Genomic DNA, 26,120 nt, shown 5'->3' on the forward strand with positions numbered 1-26,120 from the left:
GGAAGCATATCAGTCCTCAATTAACAGTGCATCTAATGAAACAGGTGCAAAGTGTTGCCTGCCATTAAGACCATACTGCAGTGCACACTCACTGCAGATGACTCACTGGGGCATTTGTTCTCGATGTAATTTGATGAATCCCCACATATCTTGCACTCATAAAAAAACTGAGATTAGAATGCTTGATCTAAATGCCTCGAGTCAATCCTTAAAGGCCACTATTAGTGTCTCTAAAACCTTGTTAATTTGAACACTGGACAGACTGCCAGTTAAAAGCTTTCAAAGCTAAATGGACCTAAAGGGAATTTTCCAATGAAGTGTGAGGAAAAGAGGGATGGGTTGAGTAGCTCTGCATTTTCTGTGAAAATGGGGTGTAATTGATAAAAGCACGGATGCCATTTAACAGTAATTTTGTCCTGCCAAGGAGCTCACAAGAAGCCTGTAATTTGGTATGTGGATTTTATGGAAACGGCTCCCAGATTGTTTGGCTTTGCAATGACAAAGTTTTAATTCAAGACCAACAAAACACACAGACTCTGTCTTTAAACTAAGAAATATAATTTATTGCATAAAAATTATATTTAGTTACAGGTAAGAAGGCTAGACGTTTATTTACAATTGGTACTTTACAGAGATAAAATAATGTCACTGAATCCATTTTGTTTTTTTTGTAAAAATGTCTGACTTCTTGAACAAAGGCTTAATTTTTCTCTTTGATTGGAGCAAGGTAGAATCCAGTCCAGCTCCAGCATGAATTATCCCGAGCTATGGCCAAAGATCCAAAAGATACTCAAGAAATCTGGACGAATGAACACTGTAGTCTACAGCTAGCCAGTCTGTAACAAGATTTGAGGAAAGAGAATAGTCCTGCAGTGTTCAGGGATCCAAAGTACTGAACCGGTCATGTTCAGATATTTCCTCATGGGCAAAGACCTGCAGGGCACGAGTTCATGATGCTAGTCACAACTTGTATTATAACCAATGCACCACATTTTTGTTTTGTTTTCCCACATGTGCTTTTTCAGTAGTAGCTTCCTCGGTCAGTGATCCATTTCTTCCGATCCAGGTGGAGAATTCCCACAAATACTACCATCACAAAAAAAAAATGTTTAACTACTCTTAAACCACTTTTAGGATACAAAATCAAAACCCTGTCAATGCCCAGATCTGAAAAAATAGAATTACTCTTCCAGAAAACAAAAGAAGTCAAAATGCTTTTCTTTTCTTTTGTACTTGCATAGCACTTACAAAGAGAAATGACAGATCTTAAGCGTGCGCACCACAGACTGTATGTGCACACCCGCCTGCCCAAACATACCCACTCACACACACACATACACACACACACACACACACACACACACTTAAATTTCAGTTCATTCACACAAAACAGTGACATGACTCACTGCTGAGGAGGAGGGATACTGCCTGTGTTTTGGTTTAGTGGTTTTAAAGATATGAACACTTTTTTTTGCTTTGAGGGAGAAAATAAGACTAAAGTAATGACAATGTTTGATTTCAGCATTTCAATTCCCGTCTAACAATAACTGACAGAACAGTATTGATGATGCAAATAGCTTGAGGACCCTGACCACAAAGCAGGCGGCTTAGTAAAAAGGTTAACAATATGTTAATGTCAAATTGAGAGAGGGGAGACGTAATGAGTTACGGGGCGATGGATGGACAGATGGACAGATAGATAAGTGGTGGGGAGAATAGACTGAAACATAATGCAGTTAGTGTTGAGGTAAATGTTATGGTCCCTTGCTGCCTATTCAAGAAGGCTAATCTATTCTGCAATATTCGTCTCTGAACAAGTAGAAACCGCCCTCAGTTACAGCAAAGCAAAATGCCTACGAAATACAGCGTACAGTATATTCACCTGGACATCTGACCACCTCTAATCATGTTTTACAGATTATATTTTACACTTTGAATAGATACACAATATTAAAAAGAACAAATAAGCATGGTTCTGTTATTCACAACTGAGACATCCACTGTGCGCCTAACTCTCCCAATTGGCCTGCTCTACTAGAATCAAAAATAGTACACAGCAGCTCAGAAGCCTTCACAAGCATAAATGATAAAACAGGTTCTATATGATCATAACAACAATGACAATGAAAGAAAAAAAACAAAAAAACAACAACAAACAATCCACAAATATGGATAATAACTTAAAGAGCGTTCCCCAAAGGAAACTTTTAAGGGATGACGAGAAAGCTCTCCTGTAGTTTATTCTCGACAGATCGGGGGACTGTGGCGGAGCGATAGAGGAATGCGAGGAGAGATGAAAGTGAAACACCCCTGTGAGTCGGAATGATATACCAAGGCTTTGAGGCATTTGTTGGTACAATATAAAGAGTCAATCGGTCTAGTTATCTGCCAATTCTGAGACAATCTTCAAAATCCACCCTCCTACCACAAAGAAGAGGCAGCTTTTATTTTTCAGCCCAAAGCGATATGCTCAAGCCCTCAAATCTTGAGAGATGGGTCCTCATTTGATTTGTCTGCAGTCAAAGCAGTAAGACAAGAAATTCTAGCCTGTCTGATTCAGAGCCCATTAAAGACCGGTTTGTCCACATGCGTTTTGGAGTGTGTCTGTAGCCTGAGGAGGTTGCAGACAGGTCGCTGCTGCCTGTCATTCACTGCACACGCAGAATGACAATGGAGATTTTGAGAAATGATGCTGCGGCGAGAAAACAAAAGCCCCTGCCATGAGGTGTGATGGTGTTTAATCATGCACTTTCATGCTGCTACTGGAACATGTGTAACCTCACATTAGCGTTTTTGTGTTTGTGTTATTGTGCGTGCTTTAGTGGGATAAATACTTTTTTTTTTGTTTATCCCAAAGCATTTTTATTTATATACAAGAATATAGTCATTTTCAATCTTTGAAGGAGATAGTCAACACCACATGACAGATGACTTTACACCTATTTTACGCCTTCGTACCTTCAAATTGGTTTCACATCTTTCAGATGCAGAATTGCTTCAGAGGCTTCAAGCTGAACCAGGTTAGCAGTTATCATAGGATGGCCCGCATGGGAATGAGTTATGGTGGATATGTAGCTACAGCAGCTGATCAGAGGCCAGTGAAAAGGGTGATGAAGCAGAGGTAATACAGTACGTGTGAAGGAACCAGAATGCTTTGTGCCGGGGTGTGCATATTCATAGGCAGGTATTCATATTTTTTTCTGTCTTGCTCGCTCTCTTGTTCCTTGACCAATCAACAATCCCCATCTGTTGTCATGACAACTAGCACCTCACTTTTGCCCATCTCTTCCAGCGCGGTCGCCAGAGAGACCAGGTCTGCATCACCTTGGTGACAAGCTTCCCATAAGTCCAGTAGAACACCTGTGGGGCTGGGCTTTGTTGCAAAGTAGTTCAAGTACCTGAGGAAAAGAAAGAGCAGGCAAACTGTAAGAGGAGCAGCTCGTCGTAAAAGCAGCACACCAGTGGCTATTTGATTACAAACATTTCTAAATGACCAATACTGTATATTACAAATACTGCTGGTTAGATTTATTTGGATAGCGATGTTCAACTAGCAATCATATTTCACACTGATAGATTAGCTAGTTAGCCACATAAAACATACCATGAAATAATGTCTGAAATTTAGTTTAGCAATGTACAACATGCATGACTGAATCGTATTCTTGGGATTATTATTCAAGTGTTGTTTTGCAGATTATAATGAGTATGACCAAGATAACTTAACCTAAGTGAGCACATTTTGTATCATAATCTCATATATCTGCCTTCAAAAAATTAATGTCTACATGCCACCTTTTACACATTTCTGAGTTATTATTTTACACTCAAACTAGGAACCTGGGTATCAACACTGGACTCACTAAACACCACTAAAGCGTGACTAAGCTGCCTTTCACACATAAACCTGTGAGGGAGATCTGACCTATCAAAGCCTAGACTGCGTGCCAGCAGTCTCCAGTCACACCCGCGAGCGCTGGGTGCATCCAAACTGGCACAGATCTTCTGGCGGATGGAGTCAGGCAAGCGAAAGGCATAGGGTCCAACTTGAGATGAAGGCAGGCAGGTGCCTCCCGAGGGGAGGGGCGAGTGTGGTGGTAGAGTCTGGATTGACAGAGAAGGTGAGAAGCGTTGAGTCCAAATTTGGTGTTTTTCATGGCAATATTATCTACGTCAGCACAAGCCTTAGTTTTACTGTCAGTATTACCTCCTGGATGTCTGTGTGTAGCTGAAATATCTGTCCTTCCCCTTCCACCTGTCGGACACAGATCTTACAGGTGAGCTGTGACACAGCCAGGCTGCCTCTCTCCAGGCTGAAGGTGCAGTGGAGGGGTCTCTGACTGCCGCTCCAAATGTGATAGAAGGGGATCTCCTGTTAACAAAAAAAAAAATCATAAAATGGTTAAAAAGAGAGCTGAAAAAATGTTCTCTTACTGTGATTAAAGTGGTTTTGTCCTGAGAAGCATAATCAGGAAGGATCTTGAACACAGTTTCCATTCAAAGAGTGTGCAGTATGCTTTATTTTCATATGGAGTGTTTCTACCAACTGGGTCTCCGTGTGTCAGTGCACAATTTATTTCTAAAGCGTACTGTCCATAAATTAGGGCCACAATCAGATTTCCTGTTTGTTTATTCAGAGTGGGTTCAGACTGCAATCTCTTTGCTGCCGCCAAGAGAATGCATCAGAGAGTTTGGATGTTCATAACAGCAGTGAATTGTTTAAAGTCCCATTGCTGTATTTTCTGAGAAAATAGATATTCTGCTAAAGTGAAATCAGGAGTTTGTTAGACCAAAGTTTATGCTTATTAGTTATTGCTTGTTATTTTCAAAGTAACACTGACGATCAATAAGTATTTCGTTTTATCTGCTTTATTCAAGCTACTGCTGATTTGTGCTCTACTAAAAGTGAGGCAGACTACACAGACGATAATGCTGCACACACGCCTACATCTCTAAACCCTAGGATCTTATATCTGTATTTTGAGCGTCTCACCTGGTACTTCGCCAGCAGTTTGCTTCTCCAGTGAGTGTGAGGAATGTCGTGGATGGACAGACGCAGGTTGTGGTAGCTGTCTTTGAAGAGCAGTGGCTTGGGGTCCTCCAGCAAGACTCCACCTAGACTCCTTTCCAAATCCAGCACCTCCTGCACAGACGCACGGAGAAGAACAGATTTATTTCATCATTTATAATCATTTACAATTCAAAAACAACTTTTATTCTTTAAAAAAAAGCTTCATTAAAATGCGTCGTGTGGTCGGCGTCTCGAGATGGAGATGTGTTAGAACTAACAGTTTGAAAGGTGTTTGAACTTTAGCAGCCAGAAATCATGTAATGTGATGCCAGTAAACTGCACACAGCACGCTCATGTTTACCAGCCCGGCTGCTCTGTGAACACTTTACACAAAAGGGATTGTGTGAGAGAGAAAATATTTAACATCAGTGAGTCTCTGGATGGAGTGCTCATTTGCTGGTTGTATTGTGCTGTAATATTTTGAGTCATTTCTTCCAGTGAGACAGGAAATGTCAATATTTGTTACTGGAATTTAATTTGGCCAAGAAGGGTGCATCTGCAGTTTAGAGGCGATGGGACTCAGTCACCCAAAGCCTTGTGCAGACTTAAGTAAATTACCTGTACTGTACTTCTTGACACTATAAATATGACTGCCAGATTGACACAACAAAGACATATATCAAACACACAAAGAAAGGGAAAAGCAAGAAAGGCAACAGAGCTGAAAATAGCAACAGAACAGCATGAGGAAGATTGGCAACCAGCTGGACAAACAGACTGATTGTGAACATCTACACTCATACAGGCAAAAGAGATTGACGAACACACAAGCAGCACCTTGAGTGCATGCGGAGTGTCGTGGATGCAGTAAATACGGAGGCTGTAGTCCAGGGAGAGGCAGGGCGCTCGGGGGGCAAACAATGCCAGCTGCAGGCGCTTGCAGGCAGGTTGTGGAGGGCAGGATTGGCCCACCAGGCCATAGGTTCCCAGCTGCTCCATGAGAACATGACAACACTCCTCCTCCAGCTGCAGGTAGCACGGAGATGACAAAGTCTCTTCTCCCACTGTCAGCACCTCCTGAAAAAAAGGTTGAAGTCAGGTTCAACGCTGCCACACATCGGACAACAGGATATCCATTATTTGAGACCAGTGAGAGGCTGTCTCACCTCCCATGCGCCCTGATGGGTCTGTGTCTTGAGTGTGAGTGTCCAGTCAGGTGTAGGTGTGTCTAGCTGGGCACAGTGGGGCAATGTAAGGACAACAGGACGATTCAGCAGCATGCCGGATGGGCCACAGCTCACCACAGGACTTAGCACGGTCTGACTGCCCTCAGAGGGTAGCCTGTAAATTTCACACACACAGGGAGAATCTTGTATTTGCAACAGTTGCCAAAACATCACATTTCATTTATAAAAGAACACTGTGGCCATGACACAGTTTGAAACAAGCTTGTATTTACGTATCTGAAGCAAAATGAATATCAAACATTCGGAAAATTGGCAAGAAATTAATCCACTCAGATTTTAGTATAAAATTGAAACAAGTTGATCATTTTTTATCCATGGAAAAAGTGACAGCACTTCCAAATAAACTTCACAGGTAGGTGGTTCACAATAGGCGGGCTTTGCATGTGAAAAATTCTGATTGAGGTGAGAGTGAGGTCTATTCTGCCTCGTGGTTGCAAAGAAGATGAGTGAAACAGAGGAGTACTCACGTTGTTTTGTCCCACTTGTTGATGATGAGGTACATCTCATAGAACTTCCCCTGGGGGATGGTGCCAGGTGGGACCAACAGACTCACACCTGAGGGAGAAGGGATCATATTTTATCTTGTCTTATCTATGATTCACTGATAATGTAATTGGTTCACACTGGGTCACATCTTGATGCCAAGCATGAAAAGAAAATTGCGTTTTGTAGAGTTTCTTATTACCTGTGTTTGGGATGGTGAGGCGTCCTCCCAGATTTCCCAGGGTGGCGCTGGTGCTCAGCCCAGGCTCTCTGGACAGGGTGTGGCTGTGGTAATCTCGCTCTCTACCCACAGTACCCACCGACTTCAGGCTGAGGATCTCCCCGTCGACCATGCACATGTCAGCGGGGAGCTCCAGAGAGGAAAGAGTGGAGGAGTTGTACACCTTGATTTTGAGACTGGGCAGGGGGTCCAGCAGGGGAGAGGTGGTCATTGGGATTTTATGGGGGCTGTCATTGACCCCCTGCTGCAGGGAGAAGAGAGGGCCACGGAAGGCCCCCGCTGTTGCTGTCAGATCCGGAGGAGCTGAGGGATTCAGAGGGTGAGGGTTATCTGTGGACGCAGGAGAAGAGAGGAGCTCTCTTATCACCAGAAATGACACAGGCCAGGCTGAGAGTGCTAAAAGTGATGCGAGTGAAATTGATTAATGTTGCTAATTAATATTTGATTGCAAGAACAAGAGAAGGGATACCATGACAAATGCTCAAAATGTAAAAAATTGTAATGCAGTAAAGAATGGAGAATTGACAGTGCGAGAGGAGATAATGGTAAAAAAATAATTTATGGGATGATATAAATAGCAGCGTGATAATGAAATGAATTGTGAAGACGTGCTTCTATAAGGATGAGTAAAAACAAGAATATTTGTGAAAATATACACAAAATGTTAAACAGGGGAATTGTGTGTGAGTGTGTACTGTATGATGTGCGTGTGTGTGACTGGGCGTATGTGAGACTATGTGTGTGAACTCACCCTGTCTGGGAGGCTTGTAGTTGCCAGGGTGGAAGGCAGCGGTGAGAGCTGACGAAGAATCGGTGATGTCTCCGTGGAGATGGCGGCATCTGCGGCAATATGCCAGCACACCCACACATAGCACCAGTATCACACACAGCAGCAAGGCCCCCACCAGACCAGCGTAGACTGCTACACCCATACCTGGAGCCAGCGCTGCAAGAGGGACAGAAGGACAGACTGTCAAGACATCATAATGAGACACGAGTGAAAACACACAGATACAAATGAAAGGAAAACACAAGAGGGGAGAAAATGTAGTTTTTTAGATATCTGATTTTTTATTCTTTTCTGTTGTAGCTAAGTAGTCTAAATGATTGTTGAGTGGATTAGTTAATTAATGGATTAGTCAATCATCAGAATGTCAATCAACAGCAATTTTTTAAATTGATTAATCCTTTCAAAGTCATTTGTCAATTCAAAGATGTGAAAATATCACCGGTCTCAGCTTCTAAAAAGTGAGGTTTTGCTGTTTTTTTCTCTTTTAAATCTTTGTAATTGCATGTTTGGGAATTTGACTGTTAATTGGACAAAACAAGCAATCTGAGGATGTGACCTCGGACTCTAGGAAATTATGACAGGCCCTTTTTTCTCTATTTATTCTAATACTGACATTTTATAAAGTACATGACCGATAAAATCAACAGATTAATTGATAATGAAAATAATAAATGGTTGCAGCCCTTTTTTTTTTGCTTGAGCAGCCATAGTTGAAATTAAAATCTTCAAGGGTAGGTTCACATTTTTTCATGTCTATCTTATCACAATGCTGACACGCCTTTATGTACATTGAAGGAGCTGTTGGTCGCTGTACTTGTCCCCCGTCCATACTGTGCTTGAAGAGATCCCTCCCTGATGCGCTTCCAGTTTAACATATGGAGAACAAAATCCACAGTCCTCATTTTTTGTAAAAATACATTCCAAAATTCAGCTGAAGCTAATATGAGCCTTCAGCAGTCTGAGTAAATCAAATCAACCATGTATCTTATTAGGCGGATCAGGTACGATGTGACAGTTTCTTTGTCAATGTCATAAAATTCACAGTTTTTGCTATGAGTGACATTAATTCAGTCATGGCAAGTCGTTGACTGAGTTACCCTGGAATCATGTTAGTTAACATAAAAATAAGGATCCAAATGAGTTTCATGCAGTAACCTATATAGTATTTAAAGCTGGGAAAGAAAGCACTGGCCAATCAGTATCTGAGGTATTAGAACTGGTATCAGGAGAGAAAAAGTTGGATCAGTGCATCCCTGGAAAATGTTTAATTTGTGTGACTAAGTCAGTCAGCTGAAGTCTCATTTTAGCATCAGTGTACTGTGGATTTAGTTCTTCATCTGTTACATGGGAATCTCATTAGGGATGGGATCACTTCACAGCCAGTATGGAGAGAAGGAATGATCCTGTATGTACATATGGGCATACAGTATGTAAAAATGTGAACCTATTCTTCTTCTTTTACTCTGGCAGTATACCTGCTATGATGTACCCAGCGTCCAGTTTGATTCTAGCGAAAGCTGTATCTTTTTTTGTTAAAGATCATCCGAGCAACATTGGAAACTAGCTCCAACTAGCCCGCAGGAGGTACATCTGACACCAAAAAGCAGCATGGGTGGAAGTAGGGTGAGGAGGGTAGTTGGCCTTAACTTCACCTGCTCCCTGTTGGCTCCCTCTCTTTTTTCCTGCTGGGTGATTGGTTGTGACTGGTCAGCAGGCCCACCACAGCCTGTTTAGCTGTGACTCCCCAACACTAGCAGAGCCAGACCCAACTCAGACACGTGAGCCAGTCACACCACAGCAGAAAAGAGGAGAAGACAAGGAGTGAAGTTGGCGGGAGACAAAAATGAGCAAAAAAAAAAAAAAAAAAAAAAAAAGGAGTAGACAGGCTGGATAAACCGAGGAGAGAGCTAGAGGAGAGGCAATTTGGCAAAAGGGATGGGAATGATTTAGATAAGGTTGTGATTTGTTGAGAGGACAGAGGGATTATAAGTGTGGTGAGGAGGAGAGAGGCGATAAGGATAGCAGTGCTTGAGTTAAAGGCCCATGTTAAAAGAGGAGAAGAGAGCAGGGAAGAAGTTGGAGGAAACCACAGACGCTACAGAGAAGCAGTAAGAGTAGAAGGAAGTGTGGAGGAGAGGAAAAGCCGGAGGCAGACGGGCTGGCAGAGGAGAGCTCCCATGCTCACGTGGCGCGATGGAACCGAATCCGACAGCCGTCCGCACTTATTACCAGAAACGGAACAATAGCGAATTAGGTGCATTACCGTGGCTGCTCTCCCCTGAGCCCACGTCACATTAAGCTAGAGGAATTACCATCACTTCAAATGTAAACTATATCACAGATTAACTGAAAGTCAGACAGAACTGTTTTTCTCCAGGAAGTGCTATACTTTCACCTCATAGCCTATAGATCAAAGTGTCTCAGCTTAGAGCCATGTCATTTTGCTCCCTCTGTCAACAGAGCTTTCAGATTTTCCCCTCTGCCATGTTGAGTTATAGTGAAATGAATAGTTTTGGGGCATTTTGCCTAATTATACCATAATTTATTAATCAGTTTGTTGTAATTGTATCTTCTTTTTTTCTATCCACAGTTGAAGCAAGCTGCTATGTAAATGGTACGATGTGCTAACAAGGAGCCAGCTCGGAAACCTATGCTACGCTTAGTCAACAGACTAGACAAGACGGGATAACAACATTCATAAGCAGGCCGGACAAGAAGGTGAGGCATGTCTTCACTGAACTCGATCTGAGATGACAACAAAGTGCGGATAGACAGGCTCACCACAAAACGCTGCACGCACTCAGCTCCACATGCTAACACAGATGTTAGGACTCCTAACCTGTATGCACGCACAGGCAGGCACACACGCACACGTACTGTACAAACACAGACAGTATGAGAGAGGGAAACAGTGAGCAGTAGGAGGGTGAAGTCATGGGAAGGTGAACTTACGATGGCTTGCATGTTCAATAGAAATCTTTTTATCTGTTTGAACAGGAGAAAAAACAAGAGAAGAAAGAAAAAAAAAACACAACATAAAAATGGATGGACTTAGTCGTTATGCAAATGAAAGATACAATAACATAATACAAAGAAGAAACAGGAAAGTAAACAATAGCTCATCAATATGAAAATAGAAATGTAAACATAAAAGGCATACTGCAAGCAAGAAAATATCTAAAGAAAATAACCTTTTCTACAAGTGTGTGAGAATGGCCAGCACTGGAGCATGAATGTGTAAGCTCAGCATAATTGTTTATATAATGTACATAGAAAAATGACAATAAAAGCTGATTAGAAAATGGCTGAAAGAGATTATTATCATTTAGATGAGAGTGGCAGAAATAACGATGGTTTTGAAAATGAGCAAGGATGGTGGTGTTGTGCGGTACACGGAGGAGACAATGTAAATTGAAACCATGTTGTCAGTGCCACTAACATCGCTGTATACCCCCCACAGGGTATGTTATCACTTCCATCCTATGATGAAAAAAAAAAACAAAACACCTCCATCCTGACGGGAACAGTCTTTTCCAAGATAACACCGATATGAATCATCACCAATATGAATCATCACTGAGCGAGTAATTCTGACGAATGTCGGATTGTGTCGCTTACTAGATCTCAAACCAAATAACCTTCTCTCCCACGCATCATCAAAACAAATAGGTTCCCCCGACTCTCCCATTCATCCAACATCAATTAAAAACTACCAATATGCAGTGAAGATGATGGCTTGTGGTGTCTCAAAGCATTTTACATTTATGACCTGGTGTATTTAGCTTATGAGACATTAGAGTGAGCTTCTGTTTGATTGTCTGAAGCAAAGAATGCAATGATTCAATGTCACTGGGACAATTCTTCACAACAAAATATTCATATTAACGTGCTGAGAAAAAAAATAAGGCAGTCAGTAACCTGTAGTTTGCCAAGTGACACATTTACTGATTTTTTTTACAGTGCAGTGCTTCCCATCTTCCCCCTCGTGTCACTTGAGTGCATGTTTTCCCGACGACCTCCTGAGAATGCTCTGCTCTGTGCAGCCAAATCAGAAAGTGTATTTGTCTAATCTGGCCGCTCCATGGAAGCCTGTTTATGTCAAGACTCGTGTGTACGTCAGATAGAGTTGAAGCACAGTGTTGCTCCGAGTGTGCATATGATCCCCCCCCCCCGTTGCACGTGCAGGAGGTTTAGGAGGTTCGTCTGCATGCTCAGGCGTGTTGGTTTGTGTCTTGTGTGTGTGTATGTCATTTTAAGTGTGCACTTGAATGTATCTCACCGCCTCTGTGGATGTGCGTCTCTAAGACTCTAATGCGCTGTCAGCTGGATTCTTCCCAGCTCATCACGGGCTGCACATTGGGTGTCAGTGTGAGTCTGACTCACTCTCATATGCTCAATTTTTCGACTTGGCTGTGTCATGCTCGCTTCCCACTCCACGCATTCCGTCTCTCTTTCTCTGTCTCTCTCTCTCTCCATCTGTGCTTTTTAGATGTGGATCACTTGCCTTCTCTCTTTGTGAACCTAAATTTTCCTTCATGAAACATCTGCCTGAGATTTAGCTGTTTTTCCTTTCATCTCTCTTTACATCATTCACGCTCTTCCCAATGCCGCTGCTATAGCTAAACACCTTGGGAATATTGCCCTGTACAAAATAGCTTTGAAATGCAATGCACCTAATAAAAGTGAACTATGAGCAACAAAATCACTGCCTGCAAGATTTTCTATTATGAATTCAACAACCACCTGAAGCAGCAAATGTGCTGTTAGGGAATTGACCCTGATAGACACATTATATTCTTTCAGATATTAAACAACCGAACTACTGAATTTGTAAGTGAACTAATACTTTTGGATACATTACATCAATAAAACATATATATGAACTGAATATTTACTCAATTTGGACATGTAACCGTCACCCAAATTCGAATGCATTGACTAGGTGACTTACTGCGTGCACACAGCCCCTCAGTACAGTTTTTACTCTCCATCATGCTGCCGCTGCAGTGCTTTCCTCCGTTCCTGGGTGGGGGGGCCTGGCACTCGCGGCTGCGCCAGTGGGTGCACTCTGTCCCACAGGCGGACCACTTTGCCCACTCTGTCCAGCCTCCATCCACTGGAATGAGACAGCAGAGATGTGAGACATTTAAAAACTAACAGCTAAATACCTTCCATCACTCCAGGTCGAGGGGAATTGAGCATGACGTTTGAATGCGACATGAAGCATATGTAATGGTTTGAGGTGCATCATTTTGCAATTTGCAAACCCATTCTTTGGTTTGTTTTAAACCATTTTTGAGTCAGGATGGTCTGACACACAGGCCAAAGCAGTAAGTGCCCGAATCAGACAACACTGTGTTCCTGATGTGAATGACTTTCCATGATGACGCCAGAGCAGTTACTTGACTGAAAGCTATCCTTTCCTGGTTGGTTGAAAAAATTTTGAGAGGACCTTAAAACATTCTGGTTTCCTCTAAAGTTGAACCTCCTGTAGAGAAACCCAACATCTGATGTAGATGTTTTAAAAGTTTTAAATTTAATTCCGGTACTTCCCATAAAATGGACCATTTCGGAAATTTCCTGATATACCAGTATGTGTCTACTTCACCTGAAGAAGATATAAATAATACAGATGAGTATGTCATCTTCACCTGGGCACAGTGTGGTGCAGGTCACTCTCTGGAAGGGTGGGCCTTCACAGAAGGCTCCTCCATTAAGAGGGGCAGGATTGGTGCAGCTACGTGTTCGTCGCTGCCAGCCCCGCCCACACCGAGCATTACACTCCGACCATTCAGTCCAAGAGGACCATCCTCCGCTCACTGAAAGACAGACAGACAGACAAACAGACAGTGAGTGATCAGAATCAGATTTCATTAAAAGTTTTACCATTGTCTTACATAAAAGTACAAAATTCCACTATGTGTAGTTTAATTTAATTTAGGTATAGAGCTGCTAAAATATTCAATTTTCCCATTTGTGTTTTGTCACTATTATCACTCAACATAGTGCAATGCTAAACAAAACTAACCAGGAATTCATGAATAATATAAAGGGTTGACTTATAAACCAATCCCCCTAACATTTAATAAATTTCTTTCAGCCTCTCTCATAATGTTTAATTTCATCTATGGTGAACAACAATAATACTAGATTCCTCCTCATATGTGAGCTGTGAGAGCAGAAGAAAAGGAAGTGTGTATATTACCATAAACAATGAGAGTAGCGGTGCTGCTGCGTCTTTTGGCCACCACATTACGAGCCACACAGGTGTAGTTAGCAGTGTCCAAGAGCCTGGCCTGTTTGATTATCAGATCATGGTCAATGGTGATCAGAAAGTTAGAGTCTTGTGATGGATCTATGATGTCCTCATTCTTCAGCCAGTCCACCTGGAATGAGACACACACACACACACACACACACACACACACACACACACACACACACACACACACACACACAAATAAATTAAAATACTTTCTTGTAAAGACAGAAATCTCTGGCGTGATCCCATAAGTTAAATTAATTACAATTTAAAAATGAAATAAATTAGGTACTATTTTAAACAGCAGTAACCATAGTAGCTAATAATTTAGTGGGATATATACAACTCGCGCTCTCAACCCTCTGTGTCACAGCAATTTTGAATGATGAACTTCCTTTAATTCTTTTGGCAGATTCTCTCTTCACTCTTCACATAAATTATTATACAAATCAGCTGGTGTGTATGCATAAACATGTGTGAGAACACCACTCACAGACCCATTTAGTAAACACTACAAACCTGCAGGGTATTAAGCCATCACAGCACACTTCAATGCCACATGTGGTATTGATCAAACATGGTCAATATTTGATTATTTTTAGTTTGCTCAAGAAAAAATACTAATTAGTGGCTTCTTTTGTTCAAACTCTATTTCCCCCACTTTTTTTTTGAAACATCTTCCTTACTAAGGAACATAATAAACCATAAACAATATAATTACCATTAATTATCAAATATATCAATGCTCTCCTGCAATCACGCTTTTATGTCACATAATAACAATGTCACTTAGCCATTAAAAATAAAAATACAGCTTGGAAGATGATAAATATTTACTTGTATTATAAAAATATATGAATACTTAGTTTTCTTTTTCTATATATTGTTTTACTGCTGTTTTATGAAAGCAATAAAACTGATGAAGTGCTGCTAGAGCAGCTTAGCATTAAAATATGACACAAAGTGGATTTAAGTACAGGGAGCTTTTTCTTGATGCTGCCTTGTAGCTTGATAGACTTAAATCTCTCAAACTTCAGCGGCTTGCCCTTTACTTTGCTCCCTTGTGTTTTGTGTTGCAGACTGAAGCTCATAATTTTGGTGCATGATTGATGGTTTATAAGTTAGATCTAGGGGTTGAACTAGAACAATTATCAATCAGTATGAAAAATATAAGTTTAATCCCGAAAGGGGCGGAAGACCGACAGAAACAGATGAGCATGGGGATGAGGAGAGAGATTTTTACTGTACCTCAGCAGCGGGCATGCCCTCTGGGGGGCGACACTGCAGCAGCACCTCCTGCTCGAGTCGCACCTCCCTTCCCAGCGGCTCCTGCTCAAAGTTCTTCCTCAGGTCTAAAGGGGACAACACATATGTGGTCAGCACTTAGTGAAGGCTGCATCTTGACAGCACAGTGACACCCTGTTTATCGCTGTGACACACACACACACACACACACACTCTCCAGGCAAAGCCGTAAAAAGCCTCTGTCACCCTGTCGTTTTTTTCCAATTCATACCCTCATAAACATGCACAGTGTCAATCACACTACGCCACACATTACCACGGGGGACTAAGATGGAGTGCTACAGCAGATTTATTTGCATATATACTTAAGCTGACACAGATGACAAGCCAAAAGTAAGAAACATTTGCCCTTCTGCTGTCTCTCTTCCTTCCTTTTTCTCTTAAACATACACACGCACACATACACACACAGCCTTGGTACTGACATGCAATGCGGACATAGGCACGGTTGCTCTTGGTGGTGCCAGCCGAGCTCCAGGCCACACACTGGCACCAGTAGTCCTCCAACCCGAACAGCTCCTCCACCTGAGTTCTTGACACTGAGATATCCACCTCCCTCAAAACCAGACCTGAGCAGAGAGAGCGCAAGACAGAGCGAGAGATTAGTGGGGCATATTTTTCACAGTGCATATAAATAATGCATTGGCTGCAGGCCAAATGCCGTTAACGTGCTCATAAAACCCTATAGGAGCTAATGGATTATATAGTTGAAAATGATGTCTGTAAAACACAAGGTGACATTACTATGTGTGTGTAGCTGTGTTTACAGTACATGCAAGTATCACCTGTGATCTGGTCGAGACTCTCTCTGGTGATGTGGTCATTTTGATTGACCCATTCTCCGTTGCATTTGAAGTAGATCTGGGTGGCTGGTGACGCCCGGCAGCGTAGCTGGACCGGCCGGTTCTTTACGATGAAAGCGTCCTCTGGTTCGAGCAGGAATTCTGGGAGAGGTTCTGCTGGTGCCGACGGAAAGGAGTCAGGGAGAACCTCGGCCTCGCTGTAGTCGCTGCTCTCTGAAAACACACGCAACAGATACACGTGGAAGTGATTAGGGTGACTGTTCTGCAATGGAAAGAGCTTCCACGTCTGTGAAAGCCCTGCTGGAGGCGGACTTGAGCAGTGCAGCAGTGTAATTGTGTATTTGGATGGCTGCTCTGTGGCCGATAATGCACTCTGACCTCACCGTTGAGGAGGTAAGAAATAATCAAAATGACAAATTTGCCCCTCGGGGATCAATAAGCTATCATATACCTGGAGGGAAGGTGTATGTGTGTGACAGTTTGTCTTGTGTATCTCCATCCACCTGCAGGGCATGTGTGAACAAATCTGTCAGCACTGTGTCACTGTATACATTGAGGCGACCCTGTTAGTGTATTTCAAGAAGACATTTAAGGTGCTGACAGTTTGCACTGTAAATGGAGGGTCACTGTGACATTTTCGCCCCCTTGTACTGCCAGTAATCTGGTCAATACAGGCCTCCTGCTCCGGTCTCTCTGGAAGTGTCCATGCCTCTCAGTAGGGGAAGAGAACTGATGACCTTCTATGGACAGGTCCTGTTGATCGCACATTATCCCCTGACATTTTCGATGTGACACTTCCCTCCTGGCAATGCTGCCAAGAGCTTCTCCTGGCAGGAAGGACACGGTATTTCTGACCTCTTCACTCTGACTTGTTACTTTAATAATGACGGGAAGATTCCAGGCAGTATATCAGTGCTACTATTGGCTACTATTGGTACAGTAGTAGTTCCACGGATTAAGGTATATATAGGGATTACTTTGCTACTAAGAACTGCATTTAAAAAAAAAAAAAAGACATTCACTGTACACTGGGGTGTTAAGGGTCTAATATAGATAGATTGTCATCTGCTGTACAGATTGTGAAGCCCTGTTTTGGGTTATATAAATATAATTATCTTGAATTGACTTGACATTTTCAAGAGTATTATAATGATAAAGTACATCACTTAATCATTACAACACAGCATACACTGTCAAATACATCACATCACTTAACATTTATCATTTTCTCCAGCTGTTACTACTGGCATTGGGCACCAAACTTCACATCAGTCAGACTTGTGTGTTTACAGGGCTTCAGGGTGGCAGACCATGATGCAAACCCAATCCTCGCCACAGCTCATGCTTGTATATCTTGTATCTTCCTGTACTTCAGCAAGACGCTGAACTGGGGATGACCTTGTGACATAACACTTACAAACAACAGGGCTGTAGCAGCTTCTTCCATGAAGAATAACCTGACAACAGTCAACCTTACACATTTTGCACCTTTTTTAAAGTATGTTCCCAAAGACAATCTAAGTCAGTAGATGCTAGACACTTTTCTCTCTTTTTATGCGATGCTTTAATATCATCTACTATCAACTCTTACCATCACTTTCTGACTTTCCCTTTCGGGTAATCCAGGTTCTTATGAATTGTTAATGGGTCTGACCTTCCAATAGAAAACTTTGTTCTGCTCATGAAAATGATCTGAATTCAATAAGCATTAAATGGAAGACTGGAGCAGAGTGCAGGGGATTGACAGGGTCGGCTCCAGTCAGGAGATACAAATAAGGTATGGGCGGCCCAGTGCACTTTCTTTTCTTGACATACAGACACACACTCAACACACATACAGCTTATGGGCAATTGTGTTTTTCTGACACAGCAGTCTCATAGTTAGTCATAGCACCCTCACAGTTCTTCTATCTCATTCTCTGCATTCACTGGGTAAAGAAAGAGGTGTGAGGGCAGATTCAACAATGAGACTTAAAGCAGGAGAATTTGCAGCATTCAGTTTTCAAAATGTATCGAGCTCAACATGATCCGTTATTCCACAACCACGGAACAAGAGAAACTACTTAGAAAGATACCATCTCCTATTTTAGGAAAGTGAGCACTTCCCCTCCCCCCATCCCAATGTTCCCCTTGACAGAGTCTGCTCTGAGACATTAAGGAAAAGCAAAAAGGAACACAGAGCGTGATGGGAAGTGGGAGAGAAAGTTGTGGCAGGGCTCAAACCAAGGCTAGCGGGGATTCATGGGATTCCAGAGGCTGTACCATCTTCAGGTATGGGGATGGTACCATTTCTTCACTCCACTAATGTATCGTGTGATGGGTGAAGTGGCTTGTCGGGACAGAAGAGGCTGCAGCAGGACAGGACAGTCCCAAAAGGGCAACAGCTGCTCCAGGCCCAACAACACCATCTTCAGTCTGTGTCTGTCTGGCTCAACTTTCTCACGAACACATCCTTGATCTTCTCCAGAGACTTCTCCTACAAGGACCTTTCACTGACTACATTTATTCACTATCCCATGACCTCAACCTGAGCCTTCATAACCACATGCCTCACGCTATCCTTTACGTCACCTAAAACCTTGCGCTGTACAGTTTAAGTAGAAAGGTTTATTCTGGTTAAATAGTTAAACTGATTACATGCGTGAGGAAATGAATGTAAAATGCTGTCTTACACTGAAATGTTTTTGACATTTTCAGAAAAGTATTTTGAAGAAATATGCTACAATAAGTAAGTAATACAGCATTTATTACATTTAGACGTGGCTAAAAATCAAACTCTGCACACAAATGACTAATTTCGCTTTACAATTTCATGTTCTGACTCCTTCTGATGCTCTAAACTGGCTCAATCTGTTCTTGCTTACTTTTTCAGGTCCATGTAGAGCAATAATAAATGTGTGTTCTGAGTTTTTCACAACACAGAAAATGTATTATTAACCATCCAGCCAAATTTGAATGATTAAAAAATCACCAAGTATATACAATTAGGTTTCAAAATCATGGAAAAACAAGCAGTATTCTGAGCCCTGAAATGCTGGGGGCGTGTCACTGATGGCGCCTCTGAGCCTCTGAACTAAAATAGACCTTGTTTGTGGGTGTAAGATAAGCAACATGGATGATATTTTAAAAATAAAGTAAAGCTAGGAGGCACTGTTTAATTTGGCACCTATTTTGTAAATGTAGACTTTCAGTAAAAATGTAACTTAAAAGACCAGTTAACAAGCAATCCATCACCAATCATCGTTATGTTAAATTGTCGTTTTTTCAATGGCTTGGTGCACAGACAGTGCCATTATCGAGAGGCACTGCTCTGCTAAACTAGAATATCTCATAGTGAAGTGTAGACCTTTCTATCTGTCAAAAGAGTTTACATCTACTGTTGTGATTGCAGCATACATCAGGATGCTAATGCCAAGCTAGCAAGAAAGAATTGCATGCTGCCTTTAGCAAACAACAGACTACAGACCAAAAAATCCTGACCACAGAAATAGTGAAAAACAGTTTAAAGGTCAATTCAGTACTACATAGTTCACAGTCTTTTCACATGTGTTCAGCAATTATTTTCTAACGTGTAATCTGTTTAAAAAGAAATCTCTGATTTTCCTTTACATGGAATTTAAGTTTTTCTAAGCATGATCAATATGACTTTGGTCCCTTTTTATTCTCATCAGAGCTTTTTCATCTCAACAGGTGTTTTGGTCACACATTGAATGTTTTGCATTCACGGGTTGAGATTGCATATGTACTGAATGCATTTGATATATCACTTAGGGACTTTCAGGGGAATTTCAAATCTAAATACACTTTATTTCACAAAATTATGCCTCTATAAATTGTGGAAATTTGTGAAATATGATTCCCTGTAATTCACTGTGCATCACACATTTGTCTGATGGATCAGCATGGCCACATCCTAGCTGAAAAATTAATTTTATTTTAGCCATACAACCAACCTTTAATACTAAACCGACACCTTATAAACACAAGGATGAACCAGAATTGACTGTACTATGCTAAATTCTCCCCCTGAGAGACTTGACATGTAAAACTCAGAGTGGCTCTCACAAAGACAGAGCAGTACAGAAGAGCAATAAGAAACCACAAAAACATGCACTTAGATCCACGAATTTGTGCCCTTACAAGGCACACACAACTTGCTCCCACAGATTTCACCCTAGCAGCAGTCCCCATTTTAAGTGACGCGTATAAACTCAATTAAGCACATACAATACTGCAACTAAGTACACATGCAGGTGTGCACAAACACAAACACAAACAAATAATTAATGTTAACACATTACTCAAAGTGATGCTTAACCATGAGCATGAATCACGTTTGTCGTCGTGCCTCTTTCACAATCCTCTCCTCTCTGTCTGTTTTCTCTCCCTCCATCCCCTTCCTCTCCTCTTACTAAGCTGTCGCCTCAAGTCTTTCAGACTTTGAATTCTCTGTCAATAACCAATTGTGTTGCCCCTCCCCACCCCTCACCCCCGCTCTTTCTCTTTGTCCAGCATTGATCGCTCGGTGTTCAAACAACGGCTGAAAAACACAGCCTGTCACTCTTCAGGCGCGATGAGAGGGGGCAAGGAGAGAAGAGAAAGAGGAAGGGAAGGGAGAAGAGGAATGGCAGCAGAGACAGACAAACAGAGAGAGACGGTGGTTGAGATGGAGACAGAATGGGAGGAGAGCCCTTGCGTATTTGGATAAACTTCTCTCTGAGCAGTATGTGTGTGTTTGTGTTCTGGGGCCTGCAAAGAGGCACAGTTTAATTAAAACACTTTTGGATGATAGTGGTAGGAGACAGACAGACAGACAGCTTCTTTCTCCCTCCCTGTCTCTCTCTGGGATAATGGAGCTGGGGGCTTAAAGTGGAACCTGTGTTTTTGGGCCAGCATACAAACATCCATCAGAGCTCAGCAGCCGGCAATTTGTGCGGAATGGAAGAGCCTTAAAGACAAGAACTCCTCGCCGTGCAGCACAGCAAGTCTTTTATTACTGTAATGACAGACAGCAGACAGCTAGAAAGCAAACACAGGCTTCTGGGTATTCTCTTCTAGAGTGCACAATAACACAAACATACACACACGTAGACCCAGACACAAGATGACAACCTATGCTTATATAGTACATTCTCACCCACTTTTATTCATGTATGCTAAACTCAAATAGTGTAACTGAAGGAGTCCCCTCCTCCGGCGAGTGTGTGGCGGAGTACAGAGCCTCAGTACAATGTAACTGAGAGTCGGAGTGACAGTGGTGGAGCGAGGCCACACTAGAAGACAGAACTGTGTGGGAGAGAGATGGAGGGAATCAGGAGAGAGGTGACAAGATGGGAAGACAGGAGGGCTGGCCAAAGACAGGTCAAAAGACACTAATAGACAAGTGGATAGGAGAGAGACGATGGAGTACTCATAGAATGCACACACACGCACACACAATGCTAGACTTCTACAATAGCTTGTGAGGAAAATTAATCACAGTAATGTCTGTCTTTGTCTCAGCCTGACTCTGGAATTGTCTCTGTTCTCTCTGTCCTCTGTCTTTCTCCACCCTCTCTTTTCTCATCCTCTCAATCTCACACACACACACACGAACACAAGGACGACTGTAATTTTCTTAGCCCCAACGCCTCTAGCCAGAGTGGAGTCTAAAGTGTCTGTACTTTATCATTACCTTTACAGAGTTAGTCATTACTGTCCCCTCTAGAGCCCTCACTATCCCAACACTGCACTCAGAAGAGGGGTGGGTAAGAAAGAGAGAGAATAAAGCAAAAGGGAGAACACTTTGAAGCAGTCAAACAACAGAGAGACACTATAAAAGGCACAGGGTCAGGTTGTGTTTGGCAAGATCAGGAATCTCTTTTTTCCCCACAGTCATATTTTAGGTGTCCTGTGAGAGCAAAAACAAACAAACAACAGCATATCATCCCTGCTCCTCCCTTCTGCTTTCCAGTTTGGTGTCTGACACAGGAGTGCTTTACTTCTTGCCCTTCGCTGACTCCAGTCTTCCTTCCCTCCTGCCTGCTGGATTCAAAGCACTTTCTGGAGCTCCAGTCGACTTCAAATGACATCCTACAGCCTTAAACGCAAACACACAAAGAGAGAAAAAAAACTATAGCCCACAGCTATGAAGCACAAACAGCTCACTGAGACCACTAAGGACAAACAGCTGTGAGGACAGACAGTCAAATAAGACAACGCTGCCAGAGATAGAGGAAACAAGGCCAATAAATAGAGTGATCAGCAGCCATTATGCAACATTGACGGGCTGACCATATCCATCATCCTCATCCAATCTACCTCATTATCATCATTCTTGCAAGGAAGCCCCTAGGTAGTCACGCACGCCGCGTGCACGCACACACAGAGGCAGGTCGAAAGAGACAGAGATGGATGGAGGGAGACAGTCTCTCCTTGCCTTCCTTAAAGGACAATTACATTGAGTGATTGATATTCAGACTGACCTCATCGTCATCAGCCTGAAAACAACTCTCTACAGGAGGAGAGAGAAGAAACCAGCCAGGAGAGAAAAGATGAAGTGAGGAGACGTGAGGACTGGAAAAAGCAAGTGTCAAGATTTAGACGATGGGTTTGATGGAAAATCACTGAATGTGTGATTGGGACAGTCTGTGTGTGTAATGGCATCAGGCAGGGCATGAGACGACATGAGTGCAGGTTGGAGCGACGCAGCATCACTTCTCACATCAACAAAGGCAGACGGAGTGTGAGGAGTCATGCAGTTCACCCATCTGACTGAGTACACACACACACTTGTGCAAACACTTAGAGTATAAACAGCCCCTTTGAGCACAGACAGGGGGGGAAATTTGGTCATCTTTTAATAGGAAATGTTGTTAATTCACCAGGGACTAACAAACACGCCATAATTTCATTTCATTATGGTTGCTGTGAGGCAACAGGAGGCAGGAAGCAGAATCTGACGTCCTGCTATGAGCGACACAGATCCAACACTGTGTACTGTCTCTTAATGCCTTCAACACATTGGCCTTGAAAGTTCTTGTTTGGATATTTTGATACTACCACCAAGATGTGCACCTGCGGTGGCTCCACATGGCTCTGCAGCCTGTCTCTTTGTACTCACCATGGTGACTCTCTAACTAACAGACCTCATCTCTAACACAGGCAGGCACAAACATTCCTCCTCAGGTCCTTCATGATTCTTACTTACCTTTTTTTTCTGCCTACAGCTCTGAAAGTTTTCTTCCACTCTAACTAGCAAAACTGACAATATTTTTTTTTTTTATTAAAAGACCTTTAAACTACAGATTGATGAGACCAAAGCAACAGTCTGGCACTTGGAGAAAAACACTTACTTGCTATTTTGCCGAGAGTCAGGCAAAAAACAGAAACAAAAACAAAACAATATCAGTTTAATCTTCGTGCCTCCACTTCAGCAACAGCTCCATGATGTGTTAGCCTAGTTTAAGAGACTGGCGATAAGGGAAAGAAACTGGCCTAGCTTTGCCAAAGCAAGACACTTCAATGCAACTTACACATTGTATCTTGTGCATTTAATGTGTAGCAATTTCATAAGGAGTTAGCTATGTGAAGCCTTTTCTTCAAGAAACTCTGCTACATCACAGATGTAATGTAACAGCTAAGTTACTTTGCTAATTAAATCAAGGTGATTAGCAAGTGAGCGCACTTGGTAAAATCTGCTAGATGCACAGAGGTGCTGGACAAATTAATAGACAGTTTGTTAATACACTGCTTCAACTGCATAACTCAATGTTATATTTTTATTTCTGTATATTTTAAGTTAAATATTCAACATGGCACAGATGTAACTCACTAATGACTGAGCTATGCTAGCCCGCTTTCCTTTTCTAGAGTGAGTGCTAAGCTAAGCTAACTTATCCTTGAACTGTTGCTGTACTATACACACAGATGAAATTGTTGTATTCCCTTCTTACTCTGGATGCAACAGGACACAAACAAATGTTGTAAATTAAGTTTTCCTAGTCTTCTCATAGTTCATTAACAGTTCTGAAACAGTTTAACCCCAAAGACAATTAAGACAAATATTGCCTACTATGAATCACATAAAGATGCACTCACTTGTGAGCCCACTGTCAGATACATACACATGCTAGCATGCTTGTTTCAAGAACTTGTGCGCTGCAACTTGTTGGAAGTTCATCATAGCTGTGGAAATGTCACACCTTTGATTGGTTCCAACATGTTAATGAGGACGCCTGCAGAGTGGCTATTTCTGTGGAGTGCGAAGCCTCCCCTGTTTCATCGAGATACAAGCGCAAGCATGTAATTGGTTGTGTGAGGTGTGTGTGCAAGAGTGTGTAACTGAGTAACATAGATGGAATCTATGTGAGTCAGAGAAAGGCAGAGAGAGGGACTGAAAAGGTGTGTGTGTCTGTGTGTGTGTGTGTGTGTGTGTGAAAGAAGAAAGAGGGAGGTGACAGGAGGCTGGAAAGCAGATTGGCAGAGAGGGAAGGCCGAGCAGGTGATGGAGATGCAGAGTGACAGAAATGCTTCGCTTGTCCATCCAGCATGTCCGGGTGGCAGGAGGAGAGAAAGCAAGCCTGAGGACATAGTAACACACATACACACACACACACTGCAAATAAATGCAGAGGCTTGCAAGACCCTATTTACAGATCTGCTTGTAAATAGAGTGTTATCCCACACTCTTAGCTGCAAGGTGTGTTTCCCTACAACCCTCTAATTGTAAATGAAGTGTGACCTGCCCTTTTTTAAATGACACACTGTCTGTCTCGTTTTTCCCATAACCATTGGTGTTATAATGACACTTAATCAGCCCTGTTGGAGGGTATACCAGGGGGGAAACACATGCACGCACACACGCACGTACGCACGTACGCACGCACGCACACGTAAACATGCCATCTAACTTCATGGCTCCAGACAGTAAATAAGACTCAATGACAGAGTGACAGTCAGCAGTGTTTTTTACTGATAACTGGGAGAATATTGCAGAATTTTGTGGCTGTTTTACGTGAACCAACACTATATTCAAACTGTGTGTGAGAGGTTTGGCGGGTGTGTTTGTAACAGACTATGGATTATATTTACCCAGTGTGTATGCAAGGGACAGCCTACTCTGAGTGAGATTCTGTGACTGTGTTTTTGAATGTGTGGGTGAGTGTGACTGGGTGAGTGGGAGCGCTAAGAGGATTTGTGCTTGTGTTGCAGCAGCAAGCCCACTGCTGCTACTGGTGCATTTGAATAGACAGAGGGGGGGTGGCTACATCGTGGCCAAACGTGTGCTCTGTCACAGCTAGGGGGCGCCACCCCCCCACAGAGCTCATTAATCATAGCCCATCAAAAAGTGGCCCTGTGCTGTTTGTGTGTGACCCAGCGACCACCTACTGTATGGGAACACAGGCGTACACAAGTAGCACTATCAATCACTATCAGAGGTGGAGAGGGTGAGGGTGAGAGAGAAGGTGGGGATAGAGAGAGAGAGAGAGAGAGAGAGAAAGGGAGGAACAGAGAGGAGACAGAGTGGGTGAGACAATGTTGTTGTCCTATTATCCTCTCGAAATTACAGACCAATGTCACAACTATTACTTGGAGGTCAAACTCATATGGTAGAATGAGGCTCTTCCCCTTCCTGTGTGTGTGAGTGTGTGTGCATGTGTAGACATAACTGTATGTGTTGAGTGTAAGGCGCCACTGCTTGTCTGCTCCACCACTGCGCAGCTGCTTGATGAGAGTTGCGCAAATCTACCCAGAGTGGCTGGTTGCCATGGTGGGTATTCACATGGAGCCGGCTCCTCTAGAGGTCTGCAGTCTACACAGCCATTAACTACGAGATACACACTGCACACACACACACACACACACACACACATTGTCTGTAATCTGTCTGTCTCTCCATCACTCTTTCTTTTGCCACCTCACTTTGCAAGTTTTGTTGAAAATCTGTCCCTCCCTGTCACTGATTGTTTCACAGTGACTGGGAGTGTGTGTGTGTGT

The 26,120-nt window shown here is 42.6% G+C and overlaps 1 protein-coding gene across 2 annotated transcripts in view; it reads right to left on the reverse strand.

Annotated features, from left to right (window-relative positions):
• Positions 1-574: 574 nt before the first annotated feature.
• unc5b (unc-5 netrin receptor B) overlaps positions 575-26,120 on the reverse strand; it is a 50,398-nt gene continuing 24,852 nt past the window's right edge. Inside the window, exons 2-18 of one of the 2 annotated variants that reach the window (XR_006099962.1) lie at positions 16,125-16,355; positions 15,765-15,908; positions 15,283-15,386; positions 13,978-14,158; positions 13,424-13,591; positions 12,724-12,888; positions 10,725-10,757; positions 7,734-7,928; positions 6,944-7,312; positions 6,726-6,813; positions 6,178-6,352; positions 5,849-6,088; positions 4,994-5,143; positions 4,208-4,372; positions 3,926-4,104; positions 2,959-3,398; positions 575-1,086 (exon numbers count right to left, since the gene is read on the reverse strand). Coding sequence is in view for 1 of the 2 variants with exons in the window: in XM_042433723.1 (XP_042289657.1) it covers positions 3,233-3,398; positions 3,926-4,104; positions 4,208-4,372; positions 4,994-5,143; positions 5,849-6,088; positions 6,178-6,352; positions 6,726-6,813; positions 6,944-7,312; positions 7,734-7,928; positions 10,725-10,757; positions 12,724-12,888; positions 13,424-13,591; positions 13,978-14,158; positions 15,283-15,386; positions 15,765-15,908; positions 16,125-16,355 (2,753 nt within the window). In the remaining variant the exon portion in view is untranslated. Of the gene's footprint in view, positions 3,399-3,925; positions 4,105-4,207; positions 4,373-4,993; positions 5,144-5,848; positions 6,089-6,177; positions 6,353-6,725; positions 6,814-6,943; positions 7,313-7,733; positions 7,929-10,724; positions 10,758-12,723; positions 12,889-13,423; positions 13,592-13,977; positions 14,159-15,282; positions 15,387-15,764; positions 15,909-16,124; positions 16,356-26,120 lie in introns of both variants that reach the window. The other variant, XM_042433723.1, reaches the window with a different exon arrangement.

This window comes from Thunnus maccoyii, chromosome 14 (genome assembly GCF_910596095.1).
Source record: "Thunnus maccoyii chromosome 14, fThuMac1.1, whole genome shotgun sequence".
Lineage (NCBI taxonomy): Eukaryota > Metazoa > Chordata > Actinopteri > Scombriformes > Scombridae > Thunnus > Thunnus maccoyii.